This window comes from Gopherus evgoodei, chromosome 2 (genome assembly GCF_007399415.2).
Source record: "Gopherus evgoodei ecotype Sinaloan lineage chromosome 2, rGopEvg1_v1.p, whole genome shotgun sequence".
Taxonomy (NCBI): Eukaryota; Metazoa; Chordata; order Testudines; family Testudinidae; genus Gopherus; species Gopherus evgoodei.
In genome coordinates, this window is record NC_044323.1 from 148,395,542 (window position 1) to 148,415,141 (window position 19,600).

The window sequence follows — 19,600 nt, forward strand, 5'->3', positions numbered from 1 at the left end:
AGTGCTCCTTTAGCATCTCGGTCGTTCAGTGGCCCCACTGGTTGTTTAGCAAACTTCCAGCTTCTGATGTACATTTAAAATGTTTGCTATTATTTTTTGAGTCTTTGGCTAGCTGTTCTTCAAATTCTTTTTTGCCTTCCTAATTATGTTTTTACACTTAATTTGCCAGAGTTTATGCTCCTTTCTATTTTCCTCACTAGGATTTAACTTCCACTTTTTAAAGGATGCCTTTTTGTCTCTCACTGCTTCTTTTACTTTGTTGTTTAGCCATGGCGGCACTTTTTTGGTTCTCTTACTATGTTTTTTAATTTGGGGCATACATTTAAGTTGAGCCTCTATTATGGTGTCTTTAAAAAGTTTCCATGCAGCTTGCAGAGATTTTACTTTTAGTGCTGTACCTTTTAATTTCTGTTTCACTAACTTCCTCATTTTTGTGTAGTCCCCCTTTCTGAAATTAAGTGCTACAGTGTGGGGCTGCTGCGGTGTTTTCCCCACCACAGGGATGTTAAATTTAATCATATTATGGCCACTATTACCAAGCAGTTCAGCTATATTCACGTCTTGGACAAGATCCTGTGACCACTTAGGACTGAATCAAGAATTGCCTCCCTGCTTGTGGGTTCCAGGACTAGCCAATCCAAGAAGCAGTTATTTAAGGTGTCAAGAAACTTTATCTCTGCATCTCGTCCTGAGGTGACATGTACCCAGTCAGTATGAGGATAGTTGAAATCCCCCATTGTTACTGAATTTTTTATTTTAATAGCCTCTTTAATGTCCCTGAGCATTTCACAGTCACTATCACCATCCTGGTCGGTAATATATCCCTACTGCTATCTTCTGCTTATTCGAGCATGGATAATTCTCGAGATTCTATGGTAAAGTTTGGTTCATTTAAGATTTTTTACTTCATTTGATTCTACACTTTCTGTCACATATAGTGCCCCTTCCCCACCAGCATAACCTGTTCTGTCCTTCCGATATATTTTGTACCCTGGTATTACTGTGTCCCATTGAGTATCCTCATTCCACCAAGTTTCTGTGATGCCTATTGCATCAATATCCTCATTTAATATGAGGCACTCTAGTTCACCCATCTTATTATTTAGACTTCTAGCATTTGTATACAAGCACTTTAAAAACTTGTCACTTTTTAGCTGTCTGCTATTACATGATCTAATTGAATGGGACTTTTTTCATTTGACTGTTTCTCATCAGATCCTACCTGTATTTCATCATTTTCCATCCTCTCCTCCTTACTAGGACATAGAGAATCTCCATTAAGAGACCCTCCCTTAAGGGGTGTCTCTGTCCAAACCACATGCTCCCCTGCACCTGTCGGCTTTCCCCCAGCCCTTAGTTTAAAAACTGCTCTACAACCTTTTTAATGTTAAATGCTGGCTGTCTGGTTCCATTTTGGTTTAGGTGGAGCCCATCTCTCCTGTATAGGCTCCCCCTTGCCCAAAAGTTTCCCCAGTTCCTAATCAATCTAAACCCCTCCTCCCTACACCATCATCTCATCCATGCATTGAGACCCTGCAGTTCTGCCTGTCTCACTGGCCCTTCGCATGGAACAGGGAGCATGTCGGAGAATGCAGCCATGGAGGTTCTGGACATTAATCTCTTCCCTAGCAGCCTAAATTGTGCCTCCAGAACGTCTCTCTTACCTTTCCCTATGTCATTGGTACCTACTTGTACCACGACCACTGGCTCCTCCCCAGCACTACACATAAGTCTGTCTAGAAGCCTCGAGAGATCCGCAACCTTCACATCAAGCAGGCAAGTCACCATGCGGTTCTCTTGGTCATCGCAAACCCAGCTATCTACGTTTCTAATGATCAAATCCCCCATTACAAACACCTGCCTTTTTCTAATGATTGGAGTTCCCTCCCCTGGAGAGGTATCCTCAGTGTGAGAGGATATCACAACATCGTCTGGAAGGAGGGTCCCAACCATGGGATCATTTCCCTCTGCTCCAGTTGGATGTTCTCCTTCCCTGACACTTTATTCCTTCTCCTCAACAGCACAGAGACTGTCAGACCGGGGATGGGACTGTTCTACTGAGTCCCAGAAAGTCTCATCTATGAACCTCTCTGTCTCCCTTAGCTCCTCCAGTTCAGCCACTCCGGTCTCCAAAGCCCGTACACGGTCTGTGAGGGCCAGGTGCTCCTTGCACCGAATCCACACAAATGCCACCCGCCCATAGGGCAGGTAATCATACATGCTGCACTGGGTGCAATAAACTGGGTAGCCCCCACTCTGTTGCTGGGTGTCTGCCTGCATTTTCTTTATACTCCTGCAGCTCGTTCCTTTGTTGATGTTTTGTTTTTATCAGGGAGTGTTTTTGGTTTTAAGTTTAAAGAATGTTAAGTGTATCTAGCCCCCACACAAAACCCCCCTCTAAAGCAAACACACCACAGACACAAACACACACACTACAGACAACAAACTTACCCCAAGGGTCCCGTAATCGCTCCTCCTTCACCTGGAGAACTCGCAAAACTCCCCTGTGAGCCATTCCTGGTCACTAGCTCCTCTGGGCGCCTAGGAGGGGTTTTTAAATCCCTGGTCTTCCTGAGAAGCCCCGCCCCTTGGTTAAGGGTTGATGGGTGCTAAAGGGTTGAGGGATCACAGCCTCATTAAGAAGCTCTCAGTCTTGCCTAGCAGGCCACTAGGCTCAGCCAACCCCAAACAAACAGACCACATGGTATATTTCAATCAAGCAGCAAGCACACCATGCCCTCATTCATCCTTCTTAAACATGAGAGACCAGAACTGCACACATTATTCCAGATGAGGTCTCACCAGTGCCTTGCATAATGGTACTAACATCTCCTTATCTTTGCTGGAAATACCTCACCTGATGCATCCTAAAACCGCATTAGCTTTTTTAACGGCCATATAACATTGGCAGCTCATAGTCATCCTGTGATCAAACAATACTCCAAGGTCCTTCTCCTCCTCTGTTACTTCCAACTGATGTGTCCCCAATTTATAACCAAAATTCTTGTTATTAATCCCTAAATGCATGACCTTGCACTTTTCACTATTAAATTTCATCCTATTACTATTACTCCAGTTTACAAGATCATCCAGATCTTCCTGTATAGTATCCCAGTCCTTCTCTGTGTTAACAATACCTCCCAGCTTTGTGTCATCTGTAAACTTTATTGGCACATTCCCACTTTTTGTGCCAAGGTCAGTAATAAAAAGATTAAACAAGACTGGTCCCAAAACCGATCCCTGAGGAACTCCACTAATAACCTCCTTCCAACCTGACAGTTAACCTTTCAGTATGACCTGTTGTAGTCTCCCCTTTAACTAGTTCCTTATCCACCTTTCAATTTTCATATTGATCCCCATCTTTTCCAATTTAACTAATAATTCCCCATGTGGAACCGTATCAATGCCTTACTGAAATTGAGGTAAATTAGATCAACTGCGTTTCCTCTGTCTAAAAAATCTGTTACCTTCTCAAAGAAGGAGATCAGGTTGGTTTGGCATGATCTACCTTTTGTAAAACCATGTTGTCTTTTGTCCCAATTACCATTGACCTCAATGTCCTTAACTATTTTCTCTTTCAAAAATTTTTCCAAGACCTTACATACTACAGATGTCAAACTAACAGGCCTATAGTTACTCAGATCACTTTTTTTCCCTTCTTAAAGATAGGAACTATGTTAGCAATTCTCCAGTCATATGGTACAGCCCCCTGAATTTACTGATTCATTAAGAATTCTTGCTAATGGGCTTGCAATTTCATGCGCCAGTTCCTTTCATATTTTTGGATGAAGATTATCTGGGCCCTCCGATTTTGTCCCATTAAGCTGTTCGAGTTTGGCTTCTACCTTGGATGTGGTAATATCTACCTCCATATCCTCATTCCCATTTGTCATCCTACCATTATCCCTAAGGGTATGGCTACACTTGCACTTGCTTTGAAGTTTCGACTGTGGTCGCAGCGCCAGCTCTCCCAGCGCTGCACATACTCCACATCCTCTACGGGTGTAGCTTGCAGCGCTGGGAGCGCGCTCCCAGCACTGTGGCACTGTTTACACTGAGGCTTCACAGCGCTGTATCTTGCAGCACTCAGGGGGGTGGTTTTTTCATACCCCTGAGCACGAAAGTTGCAGCGCTGTAAAGCGCCAGTGTAGTCATGGCCTAAGCCCCTGAGGTCCCTTCCAACCCTGAGATTCTACGATTCTATGATCCGGCTCGTCAGGGCTTTCAATCCAGCCTGCGGAATTGCCAGCCCAGTGGCGCAGTGGGGCTAAGGCAAGCAACCTTCCTGCCCTGGCCCTGTGCTGCTCCCAGAAGCAGCTGGCACCATGTTCCTGCAGCCCCTGGGAAAGCCGGGGGGGGGAGGGGAGAGGGCTCCGTGCACTGCTCTTGTCTGCAGGCACTGCCCGCCCCCGCAGCTCCCATTGGCCGGAAACAGGGAACTGCGGCCAATGAGAGTGGTACCTGCAGGCGAGGGTAGCACACGGTGAAGCCGCCTTCCCCACCCCTACCCCCAGGAGCCACTGCCGGACACGCTCGCCACTTCCAGGAGCAGCGCAGGGCCAGGGCAGGCAGGGAGCCTGCTTTAGCTCTGCTGCGTGCTGTTGCCATCCCGGAGCTGCTCGAGGTAAGAGGCGCCGAGCAGAGCCTGCACCTCAAACCGCTCCTGCACCCCACACCCCAACCCCCTGCCCTGAGCCCCCACCTGCACACCGCACACTGCCCCACACCCTGCACTCCCTCTTGCACCCAACCTCCTGTCCCAGCCCTACATTCATGGCCCTGTATACAATATCCCCACCCAAATGTAGGCCTCGGGCCAAAAAGTTTGCCCACTCTTGTCCTAGCATATTTAAAGACCCTTGTCTTCACGCTGGTGTAGAGGGAGAAGGCGCGTCAGGGCTGTATGGCTCTGGGAAGTCAGCTACACATAGGAGTTATGTGGCTATTCACTGCCTAGGGCAAAACCCACCAGACATGCTGGCTGCTGAGGGAGAGCCAGGGGACTGCTGAGGGCTCGGTAGGGGATGGGGGCTAGGCGGGACTCTGACGAAAGAAGGGATGAGACCAGGGACCTGAGGGCACTTCTCTGCCCTCCCCAGCCCGGGAGGCCGTGGTGTGGAGCATGGAGCAAGGTCACCTGCAGGAGAAGTATCATCTCTTCAAGCAGCAGGCGAAGGAGCAGTACTCGCTCCAGCGGCAGCAGCTCAGCAAGCGGCATGAGAAGGTGAGTGCAGGGCTGGCTGCTGTGTGGTTGGCACCCATGGCCATGGAACCAATGGAGGCTGGACCAGTGGGATTCTGGTGTGGTTGGTATCAACAGGGAAGGACTAGAGCCACCTGGGCCAGTGGGACACAGGAGCCTTGGGAGGGCAGCATGCTCAGCCCTAGAGCAGCGCTCTCCCTCCCCACACAGCCTCCTCCCTTGGCTGCCCTGCCCCTGCCCCTGCCCTCCCGCTCCTCCAGGACTCCGGTTCTAACCCAGGCTGGGCTCCTGTCTGGGGCTCTGGGCTATGGATGAAAGAGGATCCTGTAGTGGGGCAGGAGGGAGCCCAGCAGCCAAGCTCTCCTCTCCTCTCAGCTCCAGCCTGCCACTGCCTATCCAGGCCTGGCAGAGGGGGAGCCAGCCTGGGAGGGGAGAATTCTGCTATCCCCAGCTTGGGGCCCCCTGCTTGGGGCCATGCGAAGGCGGCGAGGAGGAGGAAGGGGTAAGGGTGGGTCACTTTCTAAGCACCTGGGCCTGTCCCATCCCGGTGGCCGGCCCCTGACGCCTGCGCACACCTGTCCGGTAGGAAACTGAGCGGATGAGCCGGTTCCACCTCCTCCTGCTGGACGAGCTGAGGAACCAGCAGGCGCAGCAGCACGCTCAACTGCTGAAAACCCAGCGCGGGGACGCCAAGCTCCGCTTAGCCATGTTCAAGGAGAGTCTGAAGATCCAGGAGGTGACGGGCACTGAGCAGAAGGACAGGACCAAGCAGGTACTGACCCTCAGCAGTCCCCACACCCGTCAAGCGCCTTCTCCAGAGAGGGCGGCAGGGCCCCAGCATGGCCAAAGGCTGCTCCCAGCGCAGAGCCCGCGTAACCAGGGCACTGGGGAGATGCCTGGGAGCCAGGGAGAGGACGACGCTGTCTCAGCTGTGGGCCCAGGGACAGAGCCACTGCACAGCTCGCAGCCCAGAGCTGAGTGAGCCCTGTGGCTGGAGAATGTCCCCTCTGCTAGGAGGGAAGGACAAGAGAGTCCATGGGATGAAGTCACCAGCAGCTGCAGATTCCTGGAGCTCCACTTCCCTCCTGGCTCTGCGCTGAATGGCCTTGCTGAGGCTGCGAGCTGGGCCTTGGGCATCCTGCAGGGGATGCAGCATCTGGCCAGCAGCAGCCATGTCCCAGCTGTGTGTAAGCGGGGGAATGGGCCTGCTATTGGGGGGAACTTTCCTGGCTCACACACGACCCTGGTGAAGTGGGCTAGCGAAAGGATCCGAGTCCTCGCTCCCACTCCCTTTACCCAGAGCCCTGCCTGACCTCGAGGGCTCCCCTTCCATCTCCTGGGTGGCAGAGTCCTCGTAACCCTGACAAGGCTGGGCCCAGAGTTCCTGGGGGGCTCAACCCCTAACATTGTCATGGTCACTTAGGGCAGGGGCTAGGGTGTCCCCACTCCAGGGTGCTCTCTCTGCACTGGACACTTCTCTGACCCACTGATCATTACAGACAGTTCAAAGAAAATATGATTTATTAAACCGCAACCAATTTAAAAATAAAGAAAAATGGGAAAGGTGAAAGGAAAACCCATCACCCCGCTCTGTGGCCCAGAGACATCACAACCAGCGTCTCCGGGATGTCAAAGAAGTTCAGTCTGCTCCTCACACGTCCCAGGCCCTGGCTGTGATGTAGGGATGCTGTGGGTCGGACACTTGCTCCGGTGGTGGCCACATGCCCTCAGGTTCTAGGTGGTAGGACCCTTCTGCTCAGCTTCGCTCCCGCCCCGTTGGGGTTACGATCCCCCTACACGTCCGGCCTGCAGGGCTTCTGGGCTGGGGGTATCTCCTTGTGCTGGGCCCACTACCCAGGGTCCTCCGCACTCTGCCCAGCTGCTCGCTGCACCTGGCTCCGGACTGCTCCAGCCCCAGCCTCAGCCCGGCTGCTGCTCTGCCTCCAGCCCCCTGGGCTGCTTTCTCTGGCCCCTTTGGGTGCTGCAGCTCTGCTCCCAGCGCAGGTCTGCTCCCAGGGCTGCTTCTGTGGTTCCCTCTGGCTCTGGCTGGCACAGCCCTGCTCCCCAGTTCAGCTTGCCCCCCGCTCTCGCCTTAGCTGGGGCCCACTCTGCCACCTCACACATAGGACATCCCCCTCCTCCCCCCAGCCTACTGACTCCCTCATTAGCCTGCCCATCCTGCCAACCAGGCTGACCTCTCCCCATTGCTCCCGGAGACCGAGGGCTGTGCTGAGCAGGGCGAGGGGTACAGAAGCTGCCAGGAAGGGCCCACGCTTGCCCCAGGACTCAGGCAGTGGTTCCCCAAGCCCTGGGGCCCTGGCCGGGACTGTGACCCCTTTGCTGCAGCTGAGTGTAACGCAGGTTGCCGACCTGCTTCCCGCAGTTCCTGCAGCAAGAGGAGGGGCGCCAGCGGGCAGAGGTGCAGCTACAGCAGCAGCAGCACAAGGAGCAGCTGCAGGATCTGCAGCAGGATCTGGCTGAGAACCTGAGTGAGCTGGAGCAGTTACAGGTGAGTTCGAGCAGCGTCCGGGCAGCTCGCCATCCTGCTCCCGTCCCCCTTCACCGGTCATGGGGGCTGCATGTGTGTGTGTGTGGGGTTCTTCCCCCCTCCCCACCAGCCCAGACGGCTGGTGTGGGGCAGAGCCCCTCTGAAGCGGGACCGTCCAACTGGCTCTTGCAGGTGTCAGCGTTTGCAGGCCTGGCGGCTGTGCCAAGGGCCCCGGGGCCTGGCGTGGATTTGCTCTGCGTCACGATCCCAGACCCTGGCAGGGCCATTCCTGGTCACTGCCTATTGCCCGAGTTCGTGGCGTGTAATTGCTCTCGCCTCATGTCTCCCCTAGAGTGAGAAGCTCCGCCTGCTGGTCGAACAGGAGAAGAAGCAGCTGAAGGGGCTGGACGACGAACACACCCTGGAGCTGAGCGAGTGGAAACAGCGGCTCGCTACCCGCAAAGAAGTAAGCCGCCTGAGTGCCTCCAGCCTGAGCCGGGGCAATCGCATCACCGGGGGGGGGGTGCGTAGCAGCCCCGAGTACCCCTGCAAAGGGGGATGAGTTCTAGGCCCAGCTGTGCCACAGACCCTGTGGGACCTCACCCAAGGTCCTTCGCCGTGCTGTGCCACAGCGTCTGCAGCTGCACTGCGGGGGGACAGACCCTGACCTGCCGGGCAGGGGCTGGTGCTTGGGAGCTGCTTCGATGCTGCAGAGACAGGGGGACCACGGAAGTATTCAGCAGAGCTCTTGAGCCTGCTCCCTACCTTCACACACAACACATTTCCACTAGCTTCGGCACAGTCGAATCCTTGAATGAAACCTGCTTAGAGCCGTGTTCTCCTCTCCCGGCTTCAGGCACCCAGCCCAGCCTTAGCTGCCGGCTGTGGAGACTCCCTCATTTATCTGCCCACAGCTGCTTTGAACCCAGAATCTCCCTGCTGGGGCAGGGAAAGGGCCTTCGCTGTAAGACTAGCCTAACAGGCTTCATTGGTTAGCAGTCACAGGGGTCCCAGTGGTGCAACTCCCCGGGCCTGCCCAGGGACTCCAAACTGCACGGCCTATAACCTGAAACGCTTTGTTCCCGTGTCTGCTCTAGATGCTTGAGGCGTCGCTGGCTCACGTGAACCCGCTGCAGCAGAAGGAGCTGCACCGTGGCAGCGAATCAGGCAGCAGGATATCCCGGTTCTTCCACTTCCCTTCCTGACAGCCTGTGTAGGAGTGGAGACGACCAGCACGGGTCCTAAGCTCCTTCTCCCCGTGAGCTGCAGATCAGCTTGGCTGGAGCAGAGACGGTGCCTGAGAGCTGCCAGCAGAAAATCCCTCCTGTACCTCTAGTCAGTGGGTTTGATCAAGGTGCCAGTCAACCAGAAAGGCCCCATGTGACAGTGCCAAGGACTCTGGGTGGGCTGCTCTCTGCAGTGACACTGCCAGGGGGACCCCAGGCCTAGAGCTCTGCAGTCAGTAGGGCAAGACAAGCAAAGACACGTGGCATGTAGTGGTGGGCAGAAGAGAAGACAAGTGCATCTCAGGCAGTTGGACACAGAGCCTGTAGGGATATGGGACAACCCATTAATACGATCAGCTGGAGGAGAAGATTCACTTGCGTTAGCCTTCACCCAGCTGCGTACATTCCGCTCCCAAAGCTGCGAGACTGAACTCCTCCTGCCCTCTGGGCTAGGGGTGGGGCTGTTATAGCTTACGGCAGGGGCAGGCCATTATTTGTTCTCAGCGTCTACATTTCTTGGTCAAGGATTAGTCAAGGTCCAGACTCCAGAAAAAAATAAATAATTTAAAAAGCCCAACGATGATAAGTAAATAAGATTTCAGGGTCTGTTCCAAAGCATCTGGTGGTCTGGATTTGGCCCATAGTCTGCCTGTTGACTACCCCGCCTTACTGAAACCCATGATGACAAAGCCAGGCCTTGGAGCAGCCCGGCACGAGGAGTACTACACTTGCCATTTTTAATTCAAGGTGCCGAGTGTCCGTGCAGTCCATTGACCACATGTGGGTTTATTAGTGCTCTGAACTCTGGCCGCTGACACTTAAGCACATGAATGTACAGGCAGAATTGTAGGGAGCACCCATGAGGAGCTAACTTAATGAGCTTGTGCTGAACCATCAACACTGAGCTTAACCAAAACACCATCAACACGTTTTTTATTGGGAACAAAACCAACACCCCCCCAACTCCAAACCTTGCTTGTCCCTAGTTTAAGGAGAAACCTGTGTCTGAAGGGAGAAAGACTGTGGGTCTTGGCAAAGCAGCTGTAATTGTTGTACAGACAAAACTACACAGGATCTTTTCAGGGGGCAAGACAAAGATAACATTTATTATGATAATTTGATTTATAGACTCAGACTGGAAGGGACCTTGAGAGGTCATCGAGTCCAGTCCCCTGCCCTCATGGCAGGACCAAATACTGTCTAGACCATCCCTGATAGACATTTATCTAACCTACTCTTAAATATCTCCAGAGAGAAGATTCCACAGCTTCCCTAGGCAATCTATTCCAGTGTTTAACTACCCTGACAGTTAGGAACTTTCTCCTAATGTCCAACCTAAATCTTCCTTGCTGCAGTTTAAGCCCATTGCTTCTTGTTCTATCCTTGGAGGCTAAGGTGAACAAGTTTTCTCCCTCCTCCTGATGACACCCTTTTAGATACCTGAAAACTGCTATCATGTCCCCTCTCAGTCTTCTCTTTTCCAAACTAAACAAACCCAATTCCTTCAGCCTTCCTTCACAGGTCATGTTCTCAAGACCTTTAATCATTCTCGTTGCTCTTCTCTGGACCCTCTCCAGTTTCGCCACATCTTTCTTGAAATGCGGTGCCCAGAACTGGACACAATACTCCAGTTGAGGCCTAACCAGTGCAGAGTAAAGCGGAAGAATGACTTCTCGTGTCTTATTTACAACACACCTGTTAATACATCCCAGAATCACATTTGCTTTTTTTGCAACAGTATCACACTGTTGACTCATATTAAGCTTGTGGTCCACTATGACCCCTAGATCTCTTTCTGCCATACTCCTTCCTAGACAGTCTCCTCCCATTCTGTATGTGTGAAACTGATTGTTTCTTCCTAAGTGGAGCACTTTGCATTTATCTTTATTGAACTTCATCCTGTTTACTTCAGACCATTTCTCCAATTTGTCCAGATCATTTTGAATTTTGACCCTGTCCTCCAAAGCAGTTGCAATCCCTCCCAGTTTGGTATCGTCCGCAAACTTAATAAGCATACTTTCTATGACAACATCTAAATCGTTGATGAAGATATTGAACAGAGCCGGTCCCAAAACAGACCCCTGCGGAACCCCACTTGTTATACCTTTCCAGCAGGATTGGGAGCCATTAATAACTACTCTCTGAGTACGGTTATCCAGCCAGTTATGCACTCACCTTATAGTAGCCCCATCTAAATTGTACTTTCCTAGTTTATCTATAAGAATATCATGAGACCGTATCAAATGCCTTACTAAAGTCTAGTATATCACATCCACCGCTTCTCCCTTATCCACAAGGCTCGTTATCCTATCAAAGAATGCTATCAGATTAGTTTGACACGATTTGTTCTTTACAAATCCATGCTGGCTATTCCCTGTCACTTTACCACCTTCCAAGTGTTTGCAGATGATTTCTTTAATTATCTGCTCCATTATCTTCCCTGGCACAGAAGTTAAACTAACTGGTCTGTAGTTTCCTGGGTTGTTTTTATTTCCCTTTTTGTAGATGGGCACTATATTTGCCCCCTTCCAGTCTTCTGGAATCTCCCCCGTCTCCCATGATTTCCCAAAGATAATAGCTAGAGGCTCAGATACCTCCTCTATTAACTCCTTGAATATTCTAGGATGCATTTCATCAGGCCCTGGTGACTTGCAGGCATCTAACTTTTCTAAGTGATTTTTTACTTGCTCTTTTTTTCTTCTAAACCTACCCTCTTCCCGTAAGCATTCACTATATTAGACATTCCTTCAGACTTCTCAGTGAAGACCGAAACAAAGAAGTCATTAAGCATCTCTGCCATTTCCAAGTCTCCCGTTACTGTTTCCCCCTCCTCACTGAGCAGTGGGCCTACCCTATCCTTGGTCTTCCTCTTGCTTTTAATGTATTGATAAAAAGTCTTCTTGTTTCCCTTTATTCCCATAGCTAGTTTGAGCTCATTTTGTGCCTTTGCTTTTCTAATCTTGCCTCTGGATTCCTGTGTTATTTGCCTATATTCGTCCTTTGTAATCTGACCTAGTTTCCATTTTTTATATGACGCCTTTTTATTTTGTAGGTCACGCAAGATCTCGTGGTTAAGCCAAGGTGGTCTTTTGCCACATTTTCTCTCTTTCCTAACCATCAGAATAGCTTGCTTTTGGGCCCTTAATAGTGTCCCTTTGAAAAACTGCCAACTCTCCTCAATTGTTTTTTCCCTCAGTCTTGATTCCCATGGGACCTTACCTATCAGCTCTCTGAGCTTACCAAAATCTGCCTTCCTGAAATCCATTGTCTCTATTTTGCTGTACTCCCTTCTACCCTTCCTTAGAATTGCAAACTCTATGATTTCATGATCACTTTCACTCAAGCTTCCTTCTACTTTCAAATTCTCAACGAGTTCTTCCCTATTTGTTAAAATCAAGTCTAGAACAGCTTCCCCCCTAGTAGCTTTTTCAACTTTCTGAAATAAAAAGTTGTCTGCAATGCAGTCCAGGAACTTATTGCATAGTCTGTGCCCCGCGGTGTTATTTTCCCAACATATATCTGGATAATTGAAGTCCCCCATCACCACCAAATCTTGGGCTTTGAATGATTTTGTTAGTTGTTTGAAAAAAGCCTCATCCACCTCTTCCACCTGATTAGGTGGCCTGTAGTAGACTCCCAGCACAACATCACCCGTGTTTTTTACCCCTTTTAGCCTAACCCAGAGACTCTCAACACTCCCATCTCCTATGTCCATCTCTACCTCAGTCCAAGTGTGTACATTTTTAATATATAAGGCAACACCTCCTCCCTTTTTCCCCTGTCTATCCTTCCTGAGCAAACTATACCCATCCACACCAACATTCCAGTCGTGTGTATTATCCCACCAAGTTTCAGTAATGCCAACGTCATAGTTGTATTTATTTATTAGCACTTCCAGTTCTTTCTGCTTATTACCCATACTTCTTGCATTTGTATATAGGCATCTAAGATACTGGTTTGATCTTGCCTCCCAGCTTTGCCCTGACCCTCCTTTCTCTCTGCCATTATAGCCCGTGCTCCCTCCTGTTTCCAACCCATCTCCCAGGTCTTGTTTCCCACTTACCTGTGGGGTTTGCTCACCTGTCCCCGTCGAACCTAGTTTAAAACCCTCCTTACTAGGTTAGCCAGTCTGTGCGCAAATAAGGCCTTTCCCCTCCTCGAAAGGTGAACACCATCTGTGCCTAGCAGTCCTTCCTCGAATAGCATCCCGTGGTCGAGGAAGCCAAAGCCCTCCTGGCGACACCATCTTCGCAGCCAGGCATTCACCTCCACAATGCATCTGTCTCTGCCCGGGCCCCTACCTTCGACAGGAAGAATCGAAGAGAATACCACCTGCGCTCCAAACTCCTTAACCCGTACTCCCAGAGCCCTGTAGTCACTCTTGATCTGCTCAGTGTCACACCTCGCAGTATCATTTGTGCCCACATGGATGAGTAGCATGGGGTAGTAGTCAGAAGGCCGGATAATCCTCGACAATGCCTCTGTAACATCTCGGATACAGGCCCCTGGCAGGCAGCATACCTCCCGGGATGAACGGTCAGGGCGACAGATGGGTGTCTCTGTCCCCCTCAGCAAAGAGTCTCCAACCACCACTACCCTACGTTTCTTATTATCAGTGGTGGCAGCAGACCTCCCAGCCTTAGGGGTACGAGGCTTCGCCTCCTTAACTGTTGGGGGTGATTCCTTCTCTCCTGTATCAAGAAAAGCATAACAGTTATCTATTACCACAGCAGGAGGGTTCGCAGCAGCGGTGGAGCACTGCCTGCTGCCAGAAGTAACCAGCTGCCAGTGTCCACCCTGAGCCATCTCCTCCTCCACTGGTGTGTCAGTAGTCCTGTGAACTGGGACAGCTACGTCAGCTGTCTCCACATGGATACTGTCCAGGAATTGCTCATGGATACGGATGTTCCTCAGCCTAGCCACCTCCTCCTGTAGCTCTCCCACCTGCTGCCTGAGAGATTCCACCAGTAGGCACCTTTCACATTGGATACCACCCCCAGCCTGGATATCAGTAAGTGGAAATTGCAAATTACAGTCTTTGCAAGCCCACATCTGGGTAAAAGCATCCATGCTTTGGTGCTCTGTCTGGCTACAGGCGCAGGTGGAGGAGACAGAAGCAGTGCTGGCACAGGTGTTGCGGGTCCTCCTCACCATTGTAAGCCTCCCTCTGTCGAACTCTCTCAAATTCCCGTCTGCAGCTCCCGGTCGCTCTGCTCTGCTTTAAACGGAAAGGTTTAGGATGGGGCTTGGTTTATAGGTTCAGAGGACCAATGGGTCATGGATGAGACCGACAAGGGACCCCCACTCCCTTCCTACTCCCCTTCCAAACTCCCTTGAGAAACTCCCTGTTAGCAGCTCCTGTTTGCTAAGCTCCCTGTTTGCTTGTGCGCAGCTTTATACAGCCCTGGCCTGAGTGAATGCCCCGCCCACTGGTTAAGGCTCAGCCAATTACCAGAGGCTTCTAGCTTTCAAACCTTCCTTGGTAGCTCCGCCTCCAACTGCCAGCTACAGCACACGGTCCTTCAAACAAACCAAACAGACTGACAAACACAAGCTCAGCACACAGAAAGTAACCCCCAAACACAAACACAACCACACACACTGCAGACAGTCACTTACCCCACAGATGCTGTATGTGCTCCTCCTTCACCTGGAGAACTCCCTTGCAAGACTCCCTGTTAGCAGCTCCTGTTCGCTCTATAACTAGAGCGACTAATAACTAATATCTTAATTCTTATACACACACATTATACCTAATACCTACACACACACACACACACACACACCAGATGTTCTGCAGCTGCTGCATAGTTACCAGACCTGAAGATAGCTTAAGTTCATAGCTTGATTTTGTAGCTTGTGGCGGCTAACTGGCCAGGAAAGCCAGGCACAAGGACAAGCTGGATCTCTGTTGGGCAGGCACTGATGTCCTTCCATGTTGGCAGCAGAATGTTACCCAGAGTCTCTCATCTCACCCTTCTTTTTTATAGGCTTTTAGTTTGGATTCAAAGTCTATAAGTCTTGCTGTGTCACGCTGCCTCTGGGTTTGGATTGATCACCCATCAATTGCAGGCGTGACTTTCAGCCTGGAACCTGGCTTTGATCTTTCTTCTGTTGTTCTGTTGTCCTTTTCTTTTTAGGGTGGATGCTTCTTACTTTGTTTAGGGCTGTTGTCTAGGTCTTCAGCCGTTGGTATTTGAACTTTATCTCATCAGGACAGGCTGGGGCTGGAGGTCGTCATCCATACATACCTCATTCACACATCTAAACTAAACTAATAAGATTACAGTAGGGTTTGCAAAAATGAAGGTTGGAGAAAGGTTTTACAAAATGGAGTGAGTGTTTTAAAATGGGGTTTGAATTACAATATGGAACAGAAGTTACAGTGTAGGCAAGTGTAGTGTGGATGGTGAACAGAAGTTACATTAATAAATTAAAAACAATTTCATTTAGTCAAGGTCCAGACTCCAGAAAAAAATAATTTAAAAAGCCCAACGATGATAAGTAAATAAGATTTCAGGGTCTGTTCCAAAGCATCTGGTGGTCTGGATTTGGCCCATAGTCTGCCTGTTGACTACCCCGCCTTACTGAAACCCATGATGAAAAAGCCAGGCCTTGGAGCAGCCCGGCACAAGGAGCACTACACTTGCCGTTTTTAATTCAAGGTGCCGAGTGTCCGTGCAGTCCATTGACCACATGTGGGTTTATTAGTGCTCTGAACTCTGGCCGCTGGCACTTAGGCACATGAATGTACAGGCAGAATTGTAGGGAGCACCCATGAGGAGCTAACTTAATGAGCTTGTGCTGAACCATCAACACTGAGCTTAACCAAAACACCATCAACACGTTTTTTATTGGGAACAAAACCCCCCAACTCCAAACCTTGCTTGTCCCTAGTTTAAGGAGAAACCTATGTCTGAAGGGAGAAAGACTGTGGGTCTTGGCAAAGCAGCTGTAATGACACTGGTTCTCCAAGGCAGGGCTGGTGTGTTTCCTGCAGCTGGTGAGGAAGGTCCTGAAACACAAGTCCTTGTATCAGGAGGCCTGGTACGAGGCCTAAGACCTGGGCTAAAGTAATGGTCAAGATGTTGCTGTTATAAAACAAAGTTAAGTTGTGAGCCAGAGGCAGGCCCTGCTCGCACAATCTGGCAAGAAGAGGGCTGATGCTGCAAACCCACACATACCTAAGAGGTACACTACACAACAATGTAAACACATGCCAGGTTGGTACCAGAACCCTCCAGCATAAGCACATTCCACACAGATAACAAGGAACAGGCTAACCCACCCTAAAGAGAGGGTCAAAAGGATAATATGAGGGATAGAGTTGTTTTGTTCGAATCAACATGTACAAGATGAGAGATGGCACCTTACTACCTAGAGGGGTTGTACCTCAATATGTCAGGAGTGAGGTGTAACTTGTTTGTACCTGTGTATAAAAATGGACCTCTGAGGGGTTGGCTTTATCTGGCCTAGGAGGCAGGGGTAAGTCCTGCCACTGACTGAGCCGGTCCATTGCCAGGGGTATGTACTAGCAGAACGGCAGACACCTGATCTGGGGAGCTAGAGACTGTGTTTTGTGTGGCAATAAACCTGGCTGCGTGCCTTCGTACCTTATCGGAGTCTGTGGTCATCGTGGGTTCTCTCGGGGTCTGTTGAGCCAGCGATCTGTGCAGAGCCGGGGCAGTACACAGAGGGAACACACACATGCAGCCAACAGTTATCAACATTGGATAGAGCAGAGTATCACACCGGTGATGTCTGATGCCAGAAGGTACACGGGTTACTCAGGCAAACTTCTCTCCCAACACGTGTCAAAGAAAAGTGTGACACTAAAGCAGCTGAGACGTACATGCATGGGGAGAGAGAGCATTTTTCTTCTTTTGTGCTTTGGCCGGTAAGTTTGCCTAATGATCTCTGCAGACTGCCTTCGAAAGTGCAACAACTAGGGGTAATATTTCCAAAAGTACACAAGCAACTAAAGAGTTTGAGGCCAAATGAACAAGTCCCAGCTCCTCCCACAATCTGCAGTAGTCCTGTTACAGTCCATACAGCACATGACATTCTGCATCAGCTGGGGCTGGTGTGTGTGTGTGGGGGGGGGGTCTCATGCTGAATTCCACTTGCTTAAAGGCTAGTGACTGTTGCTACTCATAGCCGCAGCTACTGCAATGTTGGGGAAGAGGATTGTAGGGTTGCCAGGTGTCCGGTTTTTGACCAGATTGCCCAGTCGAAAAGGGACCCTGGCAGCTCCAGTCAGCACTACCGACTGGGCTGTTAAAAGTCCAGCCGGCGGGGCTAGGGCAGGTTAGTCCCAACTTGTCCTGGCACCACACTTTGCCCCAGAAGCAGCCAGGAAGTTTGGCTCCTAGGTGTGTGCGTGGGAGGAGGTAGGTCACAGGGCTCCGTGAGCTGACCCTGCTCAAAACACCAGTTCCATACTCCCATTGGCCAGGAAACACAGCCAATGGGAGCTGGGAGGGCGGTGCCTGCCAATAAGACCAGCACAGGGAATCTCCTGCCCCCCCACAGGAGCCAGACCTCCTGGATGCTCCAGGGCACAGCACAGAGCCAGGACAGGCAGGGAGCCTGCCTTAGCCCCACTGCACTGCTGACTGGCAGCTGCCCAAAGTAAGCCTGCACCCCAACCTCGAGCCTCAGCCCTGGGCTCCTTCCCACACCCTGAACCGCACATCCCCAGTGCACCCAAGCCCACACCCCCAGCCCATACCCTCACCCCAACTCCCTGTCTCAACCCATAGCCCCCCTCCTGCACTCTGAATTTCTCAGCCCCACTCCCCAGCCTGGAGCTCCCTCCTGCACCACAAACCTCTCATCCCCTGCCCCACCCCAGAGCCTGCATCCCCAGCCAGAGCCCTCACCCCCTCCCACACCCCTCGCCCCAGCTCAGTGAGTGAGGGTGGGGGAGAGTGAGCCCCTGAGGGAAGGGGAAATGCAGTGAGCAGGGCCTCAGGGAAGGGGTGGGGCATTCGGTTTTGTGCAATCAGAAAATTGGCAATCCTAGCTGATTGCTCCCACGGGGCGCGGGGCTGGGGACACCACTGGAGTGTTAAGGGAGTTGGACATTGACACTCAAGTAGGGCTCAGCAAAAGGGTAGCCACTGGCACTTACCTCATGCACTCCAGGCCAGTGGCTGAATCTTAGAGATGGCAGCAAGTCTCCTGAGACCCTGGCTGACCACAGCCACCGCAGTGCACAGTGTAAGTGCTGCCTGGTTGTGAGATAGAGCATCAGGGTTGGAAGAGACCTCAGGAGATATCTAGTCCAACCCCCTGCTCAGAGCAGGACCAACACCAACTAAATCATCCCACCCAGGGCCTTGTCAAGTCTGACCTTACAGACCTCTAAGGAAGGAGATTCCACCACCTCCCTAGGGAACCCATTCCAGTGCTTCACCACCCTCCTAGTGAAATAGTGTTTCCCGATATCCAACCTAAACCTCCCCCACTGCAACTTGAGACCATTGCTCCTTGTTCTGTCATCTGCCACCACTGAGAACAGCCGAGATCCATCCTCTTTGGAACCCCTTCAGGTAGTTGAAAGCAGCTATCAAATCCCCCCCTCACTCTTCTGCAGACTAAACAATCCCAGTTCCCTCAGCCTCTCCTCGTAAGTCATGTGCTCCAGTCCCCTAATCATTTTTATTGCCCTCTGCTGGACTCTTTCCAATTTGTCCACATTCTTCTTGTAGTGTGAGGCCCAAAACTGGACACAATACTCCAGATGCGGTCTCACCAGTGCTGAATAGAGGGGAATAATCACTTCCTTCCATCTGTTGGCAATGCTCCTACTAATGCAGCCCGATATGCCATTGGCCTTCTTGGCAACAAGGGTACACTGATTTCCCAGCAGTGCTCCAATCCGCTGTCTGCACGGAGTTCAACTAGTGATGGACAAGGCACTGCTTACTGCCAGACACCTTTCCTGTAGCCCAGGGCACTGCCAGCTCCATTGAGAATAGGAGAACAGCACCCCCTGGTGGGGGCCAGGGTTGCTCAGACTTCTCTGCCTGATTTAGTTCAATAGAAGTGAAGGTGTTTCTCGTGTTCCTACATTGCACAACCAGCAGCGTGAACAGATGCATGGTCCCCTGGGATTGCATGTGGGGCTCAGGCCTGCAGCCTTGAATTCTGCCACTCAGTGGAGCTGGTCTTCTGTATACAGATGGGACTGGATATGCACAGCCCAGGAGGTACATTGGACTGGGTCTACCTACACATCACAACTACATTTCCTGGTGGGGAGAGCCAAAGCCTGAGTCCAGTGGAGCACTGCGAGGTCATACTCAGGTCACGGCTATACATATGCCAGGACTATGCACTCCAGAACTCTGCAGCACACCTGTATATTGGCTTCACTTCTTGTTTACTCCAGTTAGGAGAATGGACAGAGGCAGCTGATGCTAAGTCTGCAATGGAACCTCTTCAGGCACCGGATGTCTGTTCCAGAGGTTCAGGAGGGAATTCAGTCCGATGCTGCACCTATCGCAGTTTTACTCTTCTCTGCTTCACCACCTCCCAGCACCGTGAATTCTGAAACGATGAGGGAGATGCAGTGGGGTTTGTTCTACCCCTGGTAAATCCAGTCTCCCCCCAGCAAAGCAGAGCCCCCAAAATCTGAACCAATATTGCAGTTTGTTTATTTTTTTTTAAAAAGCTCTG

General features: G+C 50.9%; 1 protein-coding gene across 1 annotated transcript in view; it reads left to right on the forward strand.

Moving 5' to 3' along the window:
- Positions 1–9,921, forward strand: part of LOC115646233 (serine/threonine-protein kinase 10-like) — a 47,660-nt gene extending 37,739 nt beyond the window's left edge. The window contains exons 14-18 of the mRNA XM_030551839.1: positions 5,100–5,224; positions 5,790–5,975; positions 7,587–7,712; positions 8,044–8,157; positions 8,789–9,921. Of these exons, the coding sequence (XP_030407699.1) occupies positions 5,100–5,224; positions 5,790–5,975; positions 7,587–7,712; positions 8,044–8,157; positions 8,789–8,896 (659 nt within the window). The 3' untranslated portion in view covers positions 8,897–9,921. The remainder of the gene's footprint in view (positions 1–5,099; positions 5,225–5,789; positions 5,976–7,586; positions 7,713–8,043; positions 8,158–8,788) is intronic.
- Positions 9,922–19,600: the final 9,679 nt, after the last annotated feature.